Consider the following 15064-nt stretch of genomic DNA (forward strand, 5'->3'; position numbering starts at 1 on the left):
CCCAAACATACAGTCAACTGATTTTTGACAAGGGGTACCAGTCAATCCAGTGGGAAAAGCAAAACCTCTTCAGCAAATGGTGCTGGAAAAAATCGAATTTCCACCTGCAGAAAGATGAATCAGAACCCCTACCTCTCACCTTTGACAAAAATCAAGTCAAGGTGGATCAAAGATCTAAATCTGAGACCTCAAACTATAAAACTGTTCCCGGAAAACACTGGGGAAACTCTGGGAGACATTGGGGTAGGCAGAGACTTCTTAAATAAAAAACCCAAAGTGCAGAGGTTAATGCCCAAATTAGACAAGTGTGATTACACCAGACTGAGAAGTTTCTGCATGGCAAAAGACACAGTAATTAGTGTGAATCGACAGCCCTCAAAATGGGAAAATATTTTTGTAAGTTATTTATCAGATAAGGGGCTGATAACCAGAATACACAAGGAACTCAAGCAGCTGTTCCGAAAAAAAGATGATCGACCCTATTAAAAGATGGGAGAATGAATTGAAAAAAAAAAAAAACGCTCTCTAATAAAGATGACATATGAATAGCCAAAAGGCATATGAAAAAATGCTCAACATCCCTCATCGTAAGGGAAATGTAGATCAAAACAACAATGAGATACCACCTAACCCCAGTCAGAGTGACTAAGATTAAAAAAAAAACAAAAAATGGGACCAGCAGTTAGCATAATGGCTATGTTGCTGGACTCCCATGTAGTCGACCACAATTCAAGTCCCAGACCTGGTGGTTTAAAATCACACCAGGCTTGTGTATGTGCGTGCCCAAGATCCCAAGAGGAGAATGGAGGCCAAAAAAAAAAAATTTAAAAAAATGATAAATGATGGTGGGGATGTGGTGAAAGGGGAACTCTCTTTTTTATTTATCTTTATTTATTTATTTTCTTCTTCTTCTTCTTTTTTTTTTTTTTAATTTGACCAGAGAGAGGAACAGAGAGACAAAGAGAGAAAATGAGGAAGCAAGGTGCCAGGTCTGGGACTTGAACCGCAGTCAGCCATGTGGGAGTCCAGCGGCTCCAACCACCATGTCATCTGCTGGCCCCATTACTTTGTATTCTTTATGATTTTAAGGACATACATTTTTCCTGTTTACCAATCATCATGTTCCTTAAAAGTTTGTAAGAGTCTCTGTGGTAGGCAGAATTCTAGGAGGACCTCCAATGACCTTATATAAACTCCTGTCCTTCAGTTTGGATAGGACCTGTGAATATGATATCACTTCCATGGTTTTGTTACATCATATTGCAGGAAGGACTTTACAGAGATAATTAAGTTTCCATGTTGATATTCTAAAACAGTTTATGTTAGAGGGCACGTGTTCATGCATGAGCGAGGAGGACAGAAAGCACCCCTCAGTGGAATCTAGTAATGGCACTATCTTTTCCCCTCTAATTCTCCCTCCTGTCAGGATCCTGCCCATGTGTATACCTAGTGTGAAGTCACTGAAGTCAGGATTTGAACTCCAGTAGGTCATATGGGATCTGGCTTTCCTTTGCACAGAACCTAACCACTGTGCCATGGAGCTTGCCTTCGTGCTGACTTTAAGAGAGAGATTATCTTGGGGTCTGACCCAATCACATGAGCTCTTCAAATCTTGGTCCAGAAGTCAGAGATAGAGAAAGTCAGAGATTTGAGGCACAAAATAGATTTGACATGCTATTACTAGCTTAAAGGTAGAGGGAAATAACAGCAGGGAATGCAGGGACCTTTATGATCTGAGCATTGACTCGGGATGACAAGGCAACAGCAATAAACTGAATTCTACCGAGAATGAGTTTAGAAGAGAATTTTGTTCTGGAGATTCAAGATGTGAACTCCGCTCAGTAGATACCTTGATTTCCATCTTGTAAGATCATGAATAGGGAACCTTACTGAGGTAGGAGACAGGGATCCTAAGAAGATATTTAGAGTATTGGCCCCAAATGGAATCACAGAATGGCTAAGTTTTAAGATGGAGACAAAACAGTTTGACTGCTTGCTCAGGACAGAGGGCTTGCAGCAGAGACTCAGTGATTGACCTAGGCAGCATGATTTAGACCTTAAAACAAAGGCTTTTTTTCCATGCCTCACCACAGTCCAGGAAAAAGAGCAGGTAACAGTTTTTATGGCCCAAATATTTTAGACAAAGAATCTCCTGACCTTTGTACCCACTCCAAAATTAGGTGAAGAATAACTGGACCCATCCAGCATGCGCCCACCTCTCACCACAAGGGGAACATGAGTGCAAGCCCACCTGAAAAGAAGCCTGAACAAAGCCCCTCCGACCCAGATAAAAAATCCCCTGCCTCAGTTCCTCCCTGGCAGCTCATTTTCTGGGACCCCTCCCTTCTTAGGAGCTCTGTTTTTCTATCCCTCTCCTTCAATAAACTCTCTGCTTTGCTATACTCTCTCTGTGTCCATGACTCTTATTCTTCATGAACTGTGGACAAGAACCTGTTTCCCACTGCGGGTGCTGGGCCTGATCACCCCTGCTACCCTGCGTTCCCTGCAACACTGCTACAATGCATTAGATTTTTGACCTGCAGAACTGTAAGCTAATAAGTGAGCACCAATCAGTGTGTAGTAATACATAGCAATAGATAACTAATATGATCCTTAGTAGAGTGTGGAAACTATATTGTAGTTCTAAGAATCAGGGAACGGGTATTAGTAAGGTTGGAAAGTAGTGCTAAATGACATTTGAGAGCAAGTTTTGCCTTCAGATATTTATGTGTTGGGTCCCAGCCCTCACACCTAACCTTGTGACATTGAACAATATACTCAGTCACCAGAGTACAGTGTACTCACAGACCTACTGTATAGATTCTTTGAGAAGTATTAAATACATATTAGATGTTATTTTGTATCATTATTTAGCTTTTAAATGAATATGGCTTGGTTCTCCAGCTAGAGGGTAAGGTTCCCATATGAAGAATTTATCTTGTACTTTGTAGTCTTTTAAGAATGATTGGGTTGAATAAATGAATTCTGTGCTCTAATACCTAAGATAATTATTCTAAAGCTACAGTGACGTATCTACCTTCATTATTTACTTGCCATATTGTTTTCTACTTCCCAAGGAATCTTGAAACTTTGGGAGGAAATTCACTGGCTCCTACATGGTGAATTTGCAGAAAAAAAATCAGGTTTTGTTGTAATCCTTACACTGTCTCCATAGTCCTATTATTGTCAACTGCAATTATCAAAAATATGCAAAAATAGACAGTGATGATCCTTAACAGCTTTAGCAATAAACCCTTGGAGAAAAATAAACCAAATGACAGGACAATGAGATATGCACATGGGGAAAACAGTATTTATTCAGTAACTCCCTGTTTTATTTCACAGGTATATTTTTTAAAGCTAGTCAATATAACGCACATACAAAAAAAAAAAAAGAGAGAGAGAGAGAGAGGCTACTAGTTACTAAAGGGCCAGTGGAATGGGTCCTTCCAGGGCACCAACCCCTAATTTTTTGTTTGTTTATTTTTATTTTTTCAATTCTTATTATTTTTTAAGCATTAAATTGCTATACACCATTTGGCTTGTAAAGAGAATTTACCCACCATTAAATACACCTCAGATCAGTCTATTTGAGAATGCTATACACATTATCATCAAGAGGCAATAAACCATTTCTGTGTCCCACAAATGTCTTGCCTCTCTATATTTTCTCCCTGATTTCCTTCCCTATACTCTTCCCCTCTCCCATCCTGTCTCGAGCACCCATAAATACTTTCACTGCTTTTATATCTGCCAATTTTTCAGTCTCTACCACAGAGTGAGGAGAGTCAGTATATATTAAATGGAAACACATAATATCTTTCTTTCATAGCCTCCAACCCCTAATTTCTATCAGCTCCCCTGTTTGGTGTGGTCAGGAATGGCAAACAAATTTAAAGAGAAGCCCAATTTATGTTGGTATTAGGCTTGTAAAAATATGATCTCACCATTTCCTATAAAGGGGGCAAGCTAACCAGTTGGTTGGGTGAGAACGAAGGTCTTTGCTTCCTGTGGCTTCCCAGGACTGTTTCATTCCTCCTCCCTATGCAGATATAATTGATTTGCTTTGAGTCATATCTGAATTACTGACAGCCACTTGCCCATGCCACCATTATGTCCTGTAGCTTTGTCATTTAACTACCTCTTTGCTTTCTGCTTTTGACTTCTAAAGGGAAGTTTCTCTGTTACAGTCACCTAGGGCCTTACCCCATTTCAACAACCAACTATTCTAATGCATTGGAGATTGTTGAGTCACCTTGGTAGATTTCTACGCTCTATTGAAACTGTTGAGTGAAAAATAATTTTTTTTTCAAAAAAAAAAAGAGAAGTGGATCTAAAAATAAATGCATATTTAATGGAGTGTAACATGAGTTTCTAAAATGTTTCAGAAACTTAAAAGTTCTATTTTATGTACTCTTGGTCTCACCACATGCATCATTAATTTACCTAACTTCAGTAATAATATGCAATTTTGGAGAGACTGCAAAGGCCAGCTTTGACTCTATAGAAGTAGATCAAGAAACTGACAGTAATGTCCATACCTGGTGGTGGTAGAATGTGCGATAAATAAGAACACCTCTTTAGTTGCATAGCACTGTTTAAAATATTAAAATCACATATTTATTTGCTATCTCCTCCATAAGTCTCTAACTTCTTTAATTCATGGCCCATCCATATCTTAACTCTTTACTCACCATGAGTCCCCAGTGTTTAACAAATAGACAGCACTCAAAAAAAACTTGCTGATTGACAGCTCACTAGTTGACAGACTTAATTAATATACTTTTAGAGTGGCATAGTAAATCTTTTAAAATTTTATTTATTATTATTTAATTTGACTGGAGAGAGAGAAAGAGAGAGAGAGAGAGAGAGAGAGAGAGAGAGCAAGCCACCAACTCCAGTATTTGAGCTGCAGTTGGCCATGTGGGAGTCCAGTACCTTAACCATCACACCACCAGCATATTCAATCTTATATTTGCATTATTTGACTTGTTTTTCAGCTAAAAAAATACCTATGAACCATAAAGCCCAAGAGACTTGCACAAGGCCACGTAGTTATAGACACAGCTATGTTGAGGGCTTCTGACTCCCAGACTATATAAGGTAACAGGTAAGACTTCACCTTCTCACCTTCCTGTTTCTTTCTGATTTTCAGATTAAGACTGTCTTCCAGTTACAAATTAGTTTCTGCATGGCAAATTGGGGTTATTAAATCACCCTCAGGGACTTTCGTATGGTAAATCCCACCTTTTCCCTCATTTCCTTTAGTAAAGCAAGCTGAGAACCTTTATCCTTACCTTTCCTGAGGGACAGAGGGTTTGGCAACCCTGGGACTTGCTTTCTTCTGGGTAACCAAAAGGACTACAAAGCAAAGTCTGTACGATTAAGACCTCTGAACAGAAGTTCTGTGGCTGTTAAGTTTCCACAATGCCTCACTAACATGCTTTTGGAGTTACAATATCCTTCTCATTTCTAAACTAGGTTATTCGGCATGCTCAAACACTCAGATATATAATGGATTTCTAAGGACATAATACTGAAACGGGACAGTTTCAGGAAGTGTAGGGGGCACATAGGAAAATGAATGGGTTCTGGGGGCACAAAGGCCTGGGTTTGAATCTTAATACCCATTTAATTTTGTTTCCATCTCATAGACTTGATGTGCAGATTTCATGAGGTGAGTTCTATGAAGCTTCAATGAGTGTCAGTCATTATGATTTCCAGTATTAGTCATGGCACATTCACTGATTTGAATCCACATTGGAAAACAAGTATCATTTGCAAAGTTCACATTTTAGGAAGGAAGGACATGCCCTGTCTATATAAGAATGTTGACTTGCTGCTCGTTTTAAAAAAGATATTTTCAGGGACCAGCAGGTGGTGTGGTGGTTAAGGCACTGGACTCCCACATGGCTGAATGAGGTTGGAATACTGACTTGGTGGCTTGTTTTCTCACTTTCCCTCTCTCTCTCTCTCTCTGTGACTCTCTCCGGTGAGCACATGTGCCCTGTAGCAAATTAAAAATAGTAAGAAGTTAAGATTTTTTTAAAAGATATTTCCAACATAAAGATCTGTCTGATTACAGAGATGATCTTCCTTTCCATTTGAAGAGCAGCCTTATTTCATTCTGTCTTTGGAGACCCTCATGATGATCTTCCCTCACAGGCCACAGGAAACCTAAAAGCTACCATTACAACATGCGCTGCTCATGGGACATGGCAACTCAACGGCAGTGCAATTTGGGTGTGTGTGGGGTAACAAGGATTTCTTAATGGGCCATCCTGGTTAAAAAAAAAAAAAAAACTGCTGGTTCTCAGCCTTTACTTCCTCTAAACAGAAAAAAATATTCAAATGGGGATAGGAGAATAAAAAGAATTGTGTCTCCTTAAAAACAAAAAGCTACAATGCACAAGCTTCATTTAGCAAACATTCATTAGGCACCTATGGTGTATGGAACATCAGATTTTATAGTAGGGGACTCATCAATAAAATCTTCAACCAAGTGGAATTTTACCTCTGTAGTTTCTTAAGTTGAGAAGAAAATCCTTGTAATCAATGTGTAATACTAAGTGTTGTTGTTAGATTTTGGTTTCGTTAGGGTGTGAGTTGACAAGACAACATTGTGGGTTTTTTTGAGTTTATTGCTTAAGGAAAGGAATCTCATCACAATATTTCTCAGAAGAAAAAAATCATGACTTTTTCTGGAGTATCTTAAAATGTTTGCCAAGATTTTTTTTCATTTTATTTTTTTCTGATGAAGTGAAGGTGTTATTTCTGCGAACTTTTACTTTAAACATAGACTGGTAGGAATCCAATTCTGACAGATGGTTTAAGATGAAATCACATTTTGTAAAGAGTTAAGTCAGTTAAGAGCTTAATTGTAGCCCACTAATCCTGTGTTATTAAACTAAGGGTCGTATGTTCTTAAAAGAAAATTCTTTGCATAGGACCAGCACTTGGCATAATGGCTATGTTGCTGGACTCCCATGTGGTTAACACCATGCGGTTCGAGTCCCGGACCCAGTGACTTAAAACTCACACCGGGCGTGTGTGCGTGCGTGCCCAAGATCCCGAGAGGAGAACGGAGGAGAAAGGATTGAGGCGTGGCCACCCCCCTGGGGAGTAATTTCTTGCTTTCTGTCTCTCTGTCTCTCTTTCTGGAGAGCACATGTGCCCTATAGCATAAACCTCTCAAAAAAATTATTTGTAACAATGTGAATTTAGGGAACAATAAGACAAAATTCAAGGCAAGTTATATTTGTTACTGACAGTTCAATTCACTTTCCTCCTCCCAAATATTCTGTGACTGCCAGATTAAGTATTAACTCACCAGCTACACGTTTAGACTGTAGCTAACCAGCAAAATTCCAAGTTCTCTTCTTAGGCTCTATCTCAGACACCTGCCCTATGCAATCCTATATTCCCGTAAAAGTAGTTTGCTTGTTGCTTCCCTTCATAAATGATCTCTACTGAATAGGCAATTTTTAAAAAAGCTTTTTAAATAAAAATGCATATATACATTTTATTAAAAAGAAAAATAGAGGCTACTAGTCACTAATGGGCCAGTGGAGTTGTTCCCACCAGGGCACCAATCCCTAACTTTTCCCCTAGCTATTTTCTTTGGTTTAGTCAGAAATAGAAAATAAATAAATAAATAAAAAGTCCAAAGAAAAGCCAAAGTCATGCTGATACCTGGCTTTAAAGAATATAATTTCCTCACCATTTTTTATGCTGTTGCCCATGCAACGTGGGATGTCTTCTCTCTCATTTACACCTCTTAGCTGTTCATTTATCCTTATAACCCCATCTCTAATGCCACCTTCTCTAAGAAGCCCATCGTCTTTCCCTGCACCACCTGATATACTTTCTCTCTCCATTGATGCCCCATCATTCCTTATTTGTAATACTCTATGTGATTCATCATATTTTGCTTTGTATCATATTTATTTGAGTATGTGTGTACATTAAGTCCCTCATTTCTCATCTTTATACAATAATACCAATGAGAAGTTTGCATACCATTTTATAGGCTACAAGGTTTCTTCTTTCTTAATCTTTTCTTTCCTTTCTACCACAGTACACTTAGAGGCTCACCAGATTGTTAAAGTGTGGGTGAAAGGAAGCCCAAGAATGTAGAAAGCTCCCTAATTCCATGGAGTCAACACATTTTAGAAACATTCATTAGTGTGACTATTTGTTGATTCCATATGCTTGGGACATTATCTACAAAAGGTATGTTCTCTGACATAAATGATTTTGAATGATATTGAAAGATTAATTCCCATATTTCAATTTCATAAAGCCTTACTTATATACATACATACCACATGTGTGTGCAGGCACACATGTGCCTGCTTACTGCTATTTTGCATTTCTTTTTCAGGATAAATACTATTGTTGAGCTACACTTGGTTGTTTCCTTTACATTTCTTTTCTTGCTGAAATGATTGTCCTAGAGGGCTCTGCCCATAAATATAGTATGGAAATAAACTAGAGAATAGAGAACAGCTTGACTTGTGAATATTCTGCATAAGCCAGAATCTCACAGATCATTTGTTTGTTCTTCCTAAGGATGGGCATTTGGCTTGATGGTCTTTGAAAATTTGAGGACCTCAGTAGAGCATTTATTCTTACCGCACTGGAACCTCTGAGGAAGGAGAGCAGATTTCGACAAACTGGCAGTAGGATCAGCATGCAGTTGAAATTCAGGCAGGCTGCAGGGGCCCTGGCCAATGCCAGAGCTGACTAGAGGAGACAAAACAAAGAGTAGAGTGATCCTGTGAGCACAGAGTGGGCCCGCCCCCACTTCTTTGGGGTTTTCAGCAAGAGGCCACACAAGAGACACCAAGTGATCTGGACAGGAACGTCTTCAGAACCTATGGCTTTCCTTTGGGGCCTGCCAGGCCTTTTACTCCAACCCAAAATTGGATTATGAACATTTTCAAACATAAAAAAAAGTTAAAAGAAATTTACAATGAAAACCTGTTTACCCATCTCCCAGACTGCATCTTTTAAATGTTACGAAGCTTGCACACCCACAAAAAAATAGGGACCAGCAATTGGTGTAATGGCTATGTCGCTGGACTCCATGTAGTCAACCATGGTTTCAGTCATGTCGGGCATGTGTGTGCTTTCTGTCTCTCTGTCTCTCTCTGTCTTTCTGGCGAGCACATGTGCCCTATAGCAAAAACCTCTCAAAAAAATTTTTACTAAGCTTGTTTTATCACCTATCGATTTATCATCCCTCCATCTCTCTATTCATCCATCAACCTATCTTATTTTTTTATACATTTCAAAGAAAGTTGGAGACATCATTTCATTTCTCCCTAAGTATTTAATGCATGCATGTCATTAGTTCAATATCTAAACTGGAAGTTTTTAAGACTTTAAAGGTTTTAGACTGACTTTAACAGTAACTTAAGTTGGTATGATGTAATGTTTGGACATTATAATTATTATCTTTATAATGTCTAAAGAAGTTGCATATTCTGGAGAGGGAAAGCATCAGTATATATTAACAATTATAATAGTATAGTATAAATTATATGTTATAATTATACATATCAATTACAATCCATATTAAAATTAATATTAAATAAGTTATAGTTTTGTTATAATGTAACAAATGATGTTCTCTGGGGACATTTACAATTGTAATTATTTTCAGTTATAATGAAGGAGAAGCCTGACATTTCAAGGAAACTAAGAATGCTAAAGAACCCAAGGAAATGTAAGGGCCTAGTCAATGGGTGTGGCCCTTGAGCAAGTTCCTTAAAGTCTCTAACTGTAGAGAGAGGCTGATTTTCTGAAGATCATTTTATACAATGTCACCAGGAGCAGGGTTCTTCATGTACGAAAATAGTACCAATCAGATGACTTACAAAATGTGGAAAATATGGAAATTAGTCTAAACTGGCCTTCCATCCCAGAATCAGTATTATAGTTCTCCTTTAGGCTAAATAGCAGCATATTGTTCTTAAGAGAAGAGGAATGCTATTTGGGACCCTTTACCAGACTTTTTTTTTGCGGGGTGGGGGAGGTTTTTGCTATAGGGTGTGTGTGCTCTACAGAAAGACAGAGAGAGACAGAGAGACAGAAAATGAGAAATCACCCCATCACCCCCAGGGGGGATGGCCACACCACAATCTTTTCTCCTCCTTCTCCTCTCGGGATCTTGGGCACGCATGCACACGCGCCCGGTGTGAGTTTAAGCCACCTGGTCCAGAACTCAAACCACGGTCGGCTACATGGGAGTCCAGCGACATAGCCATTAAGCCAACTGCTGGTCCCTACCAGACACTTTTTTATTAGAAAGAGAAAAGGATGGGGGGTAGCGTGGGTATTTTTGACAGGCTCTTGCCATGTCATGCTTTCCCTGTCTAAGATGTCAAGTTATTTAGAACTACAGGCATGCACTCCCACACTCAGCCTGTTTAGCTTGGGCTAGGAACTGGACCCAAGTCTCCCATGTGGTCCCAGCCTCATGTAGTTCCACTTGCATTACCATGGCTGGTCCTGTTACACTTTTTTTTTTTGTCCTACTCTGGAAGACTTAAGAGACTCTTGCTCAGGTAGGTGCAATTGATGTAATGCAGCTGACAGTCTCATTTGGGTTAGTCTGAATACACAGACACAGACACACAGACACACACACAGACACACACACACACACATATAAAGTTTGCTATAGAGTATGTGCATACACCAGAGAAAGAGATAGAGAGAGAGAAAAATCACTTCCCAAGGGGGATGTCCATGCTACAATCCCTTCTCTTCCATTTTTCTCTCAGGATTTGGGGCTTACAGGCAAGTGTCTGGTGTGTTTTTTCAAGCCCCCAGGTCTGAGACTCAAACTGCACAGTCAGCCACGTAGCCATTTAGTGGCCGTAACCTCCATGCTGCCTGCTAGTCTTAGAATATTTATTTAAAATGTTAAAGGGAATATGGACAAGAATATTTGCTTAGGAATGTGAGCCAGCCAGTACAGCATGTAATGAAACTTAGACTTACCCCAAGAAGTCTTCGAGTATAAAAGAACTGAGGGCCATCATCATAAACCTTGTAGTAGTGGATAAAGAGGAAGACGTTCATCCCCAGCCATGCCAGCTGCACAAACAGAAATAGTTATGTGAAGTTTTTCTGTTTCAAAATGTAGATGTCACACAAGACTGGATTCAGATTAGGGCCAAGACTTCCCTGAGGTGGTTACAATGCTGGGTTTAGCCAGCTTAGAACCAGTTCTTTCCTAAAACAGTGTCACTATACTTTTCTGTAATCAACCTTTCCACTCTGTTGTTCCCATGATTGTTCAGCTGCTTGGTTAGTATACCAATTTATTATCAGTCTGTCTCCTCTCCTTTCTTTTTCCTCCTCTTAACCTTAAATAGGTAGATGATAGCAGGTAACTCTTCCTAAAACAAAAAGGGAAGGATATGTTTCTATTGCTGTCCCCCAGCAGTAGGACATTGTGCTCTCTTCTCACAGGAGCCAGTCACCTGCCTCCACCACACAGTAGCCCACCCCAGCTAGTGAGAATCTTTTCAGCTAAAATGCCAAGCCTTCTATTCTACTTAGTAAATTTTACTTAACTTTTGTAGGTGAGGATATTAAGCATGAGTGAGGGGGTGGGTGAGGGGCATGGAATTGAAAGACAAAGGGAGCTTTCTAGATAGCGACTGTTCCTTTCATCTCAAACACTGACTTCATCAAGTGGAGATACTGCCCAGTCTACCTTCAGCTTCCCAGTGATCTTTTCTCAACTGTGCTTCAAAGTAATTGTATGTCTATTAGATGCTTGAGAACAATCTCTCTGTACAAAGAAGAAGCTAAAGCAACGACGACTCCCTTTCCTGAATTTGTCATTCTTTTCTACTCTGGCTTTCCAAGCTGTGTTTTCACTTTTAAGTATATAAGGGTATAATTTAAAAGGAGGGCATTTCCTGGGGAAAATTGTAGTGGGAGCTAAAGGTATAATTTGAACGTGTTTTTCAAAGGAGTAATCTGCACTAAAAATTGGTGGTAAGAAATCAAGTTCACATCTTCAAATCCTTAGAAGAATTCTATATTGCATTAGAATGTTGATTTGCTATAAAATAGGTTTTTAATAATACTTGTTGTTTTATTTTATTAGTGCCACCAATTTATTTCTAGCTCTAAAATACAGTCAATTATATTTTATATAAATTCTTACAAAAGTTACATCGCAAAGTGTCCTTTTAAACATCCTTACATCGCAAAGTGTCCTTGTAAACATCTGTATAATGCTTTTATTGGCTATTTGGAAGGCTATTTAGAAATCACGTTTCTATTCAGTTTGTTCATGATCACTTTGCTGAGCTCACCACTTTGAGAATAGTTGATCATATATTTATGTTAAAAAGCAAATAAATCAATATGTGGATTTGAAAAACATTCCATCTTTACTTAAAATTTTTTCTCTAGATAGATTATATTGCTATATATATATACACACATAACATATAACTATATACGTGTGACATATATATATACACACACATACATATATATGATTCTAGATAACTTATTTCAGTTCCCTTCTCTTGAATTTTTATAAAACTTACAAATAATTTAAGTTTTGACATCAGAAAAGAAGGTACTTGTTTTTAAAAAAGAAATTTGAGAACTTCAATTATTTTTGATGTAATTACTGAACTAAGGGGCAATTTCCCATATATGACTAAGTCTTATACATATTATTTGAAAAATGATATAAAATTTCAGTTGGCCATGTTTACAGAGTATAAACACATAAAACTTAGAGAAAATGCCTGTGAGCAAACATTAAAAATAAGGATCATTTGCATGAAATGTCTTCTACTGCCTCTGTAAAATGCTAGCTAATTTCATACTCTTAGAACTTAGAAATAAACTAGAAGAAGTGAGCCCACCAAATAACATTCTTTTCATTAAGGAATTTAGAAGAATGAACTCAGGCTGCTATAGATAGGTGTATGGTTACACAGTAAATCAGTTTCAACGTAATTTCTCAAACAACTAAAAAAGACTTTATTCTGTTTTAGTTCCTAAGAGAACTTAAACAAGTCAGAGAATTCATAATTTACCTCTTATTGGTACTTACAACGACAAAGATGGAGAGCCCTTCATTCACAGCCCAGTTCCCCATGGTGACAGAAGCCAATGTATTGTGTCTGCCTTTCTTCTATGTTATACTTCTTCTTCTCATGAGGAAATGAAAACAGCAGCCTTGGGGCAATCTGTTTCCTTTTCTATTATCAGAAATTAGCTAATCGTTGGTCAACTGAAAAGCTGGTTTTAAAATTTCAATCTTTAAACCATAAAAACTACAGGAAAAAAAGGTCTGTAATGATCCATCACAACTACACATATTGGAAAATTAAACCAATTTTTACAATTGAGAGGCAACCGTGTAATTCATGGCTTGAATTTTACACAGTGAACTGATCATTTAACCGCTACCAATTTTTATGTCATTCAACTAGCCATATATAACTTGGTGCTGAGTAAAACACAAGAAATGGATGTAATATTTTTTGACAGGCTGGAGCAGCATTTATAACTATATTGAGAAAATTAGATACAATAGTGATTGCTGATATTTATGAGATGCACTCTATGCGCCAATTTTATATGCCATATATATGTGTGTGTGTGTACATATATGCATATGAGTTCAAACATACATATATAAATATATTCATGTATACATACACATATGCACATACATCAACTCATTTGATTCTCATAATTTGAGTCTCATAAACCTACCCTATACGGTAGGTTTTAATGTGGTTATATATACAGATGAGGCCCAGAGCAATTAATTTACTTGGTCAAGGTCATGTAACTAGGAAACACTGAAGGTAGGATTTGAAACCCAGGCAATTTGACCCCTAAGTCTATACTTACAACAATGATACTAGAAAATATTTCGACTCTGTCAACTCCACCTTAAATACATTCACATTACTATAGAAAATAAAAATATAACAAATATACCAAAATGTTCAGATAAGTACTGTGTTCACAGGCAGACATGACATCCTCTGTAGTAAGTTTGTAAACAGATTCAGAACAAAGGTATGTCAGATAAGGTAGGCTAGATGTAGCATTTCCTCCCCTGGCTGCTAGTCATTTTTTTTAAGTATCATTTATTAAATTTTAATTATCATTATTATTATTTTTGAATTTACTACAGGGCACATGCACTCACTAGAGAAAGACACATACACACACACAGAGAGAGAGAGAGAGAGAGAGAGAGAAAGGGAGAAAGCCAGGTCTGGAACTCAAACCATAGTCAGCCATGTGAGAGTCCAGCACCTTAACCATTACACCCCAGCTACCCAGTTTTCAAGATATAAAAGAGGCAAGAGAGTAGGATGGTACTCCCAGTATAAGATTAAAGTCAACTTAATTGCACAAGAGTTATTGTATAACAACTATCACTAGTAGTGACATTGAAGAAAGGGCAAGGAAAAAAGAAAGAGAGAAGGAGAGAAAAGGAAAAGAGACAACTAAAGAAAAAGAAAGGAAAAAAATCAAAGAAAAGAAAAGAAAAACGTAACTGGTGGCATGTGGAATGGTGGCTGAGATGGCTGGATTCCACATGACTGACTGTGTGATTCAAGTCTCAAACCTAGCAGCTAAGAAACAAGCAAGGCATGTGTGTGAGTGTGTGTGTATGTGTCCAAAATCCCAGAATAAGGGAGAGATGGAGGAGAAGGTATTGCAGTATAATCATGCCCCAGTGATGGAGTGCTTTCTTTCTTCTTCATTTTTTAAGAGATCTTTGCTATAGGGAGCATGCACTTGCCAGAGAGACAGAGAGACAGAAAGAGAGAAATCGCCCCACCAGCGGGGATGGCCATGCCACAAACCCTTCTCCTTCATTCTCCTCTCAGGATTTTGGGTACACACACGTGTGCCTGGCAAGAGTCTTAAGCCACCGAGTCTAGGAGATGAACCACAGTTGACTATATGGATGTCCAATGATGTAACCATTACGCCATCTGCCACTCCTGTTTTCTTACTTTCTCTCTCTCTCTCTCTCTCTCTCTCTCTC

General features: G+C 38.3%; 1 protein-coding gene across 2 annotated transcripts in view; it reads right to left on the minus strand.

Annotated features, from left to right (window-relative positions):
- CYBB (cytochrome b-245 beta chain) overlaps nt 1-13219 on the minus strand; it is a 39296-nt gene extending 26077 nt beyond the window's left edge. For both annotated transcript variants that reach the window (XM_027772031.1, XM_006148894.3), the window contains exons 1-3: nt 13100-13219; nt 11011-11106; nt 8635-8745 (exon numbers count right to left, since the gene is read on the minus strand). In XM_027772031.1, the coding sequence (XP_027627832.1) occupies nt 8635-8745; nt 11011-11106; nt 13100-13144 (252 nt within the window). In that variant the 5' untranslated portion in view covers nt 13145-13219. The remainder of the gene's footprint in view (nt 1-8634; nt 8746-11010; nt 11107-13099) is intronic.
- Nucleotides 13220-15064: the final 1845 nt, after the last annotated feature.

The sequence above is a fragment of the Tupaia chinensis genome, unplaced genomic scaffold (genome assembly GCF_000334495.1).
Source record: "Tupaia chinensis unplaced genomic scaffold, TupChi_1.0 Scaffold000248_2, whole genome shotgun sequence".
Taxonomy (NCBI): Eukaryota; Metazoa; Chordata; class Mammalia; order Scandentia; family Tupaiidae; genus Tupaia; species Tupaia belangeri.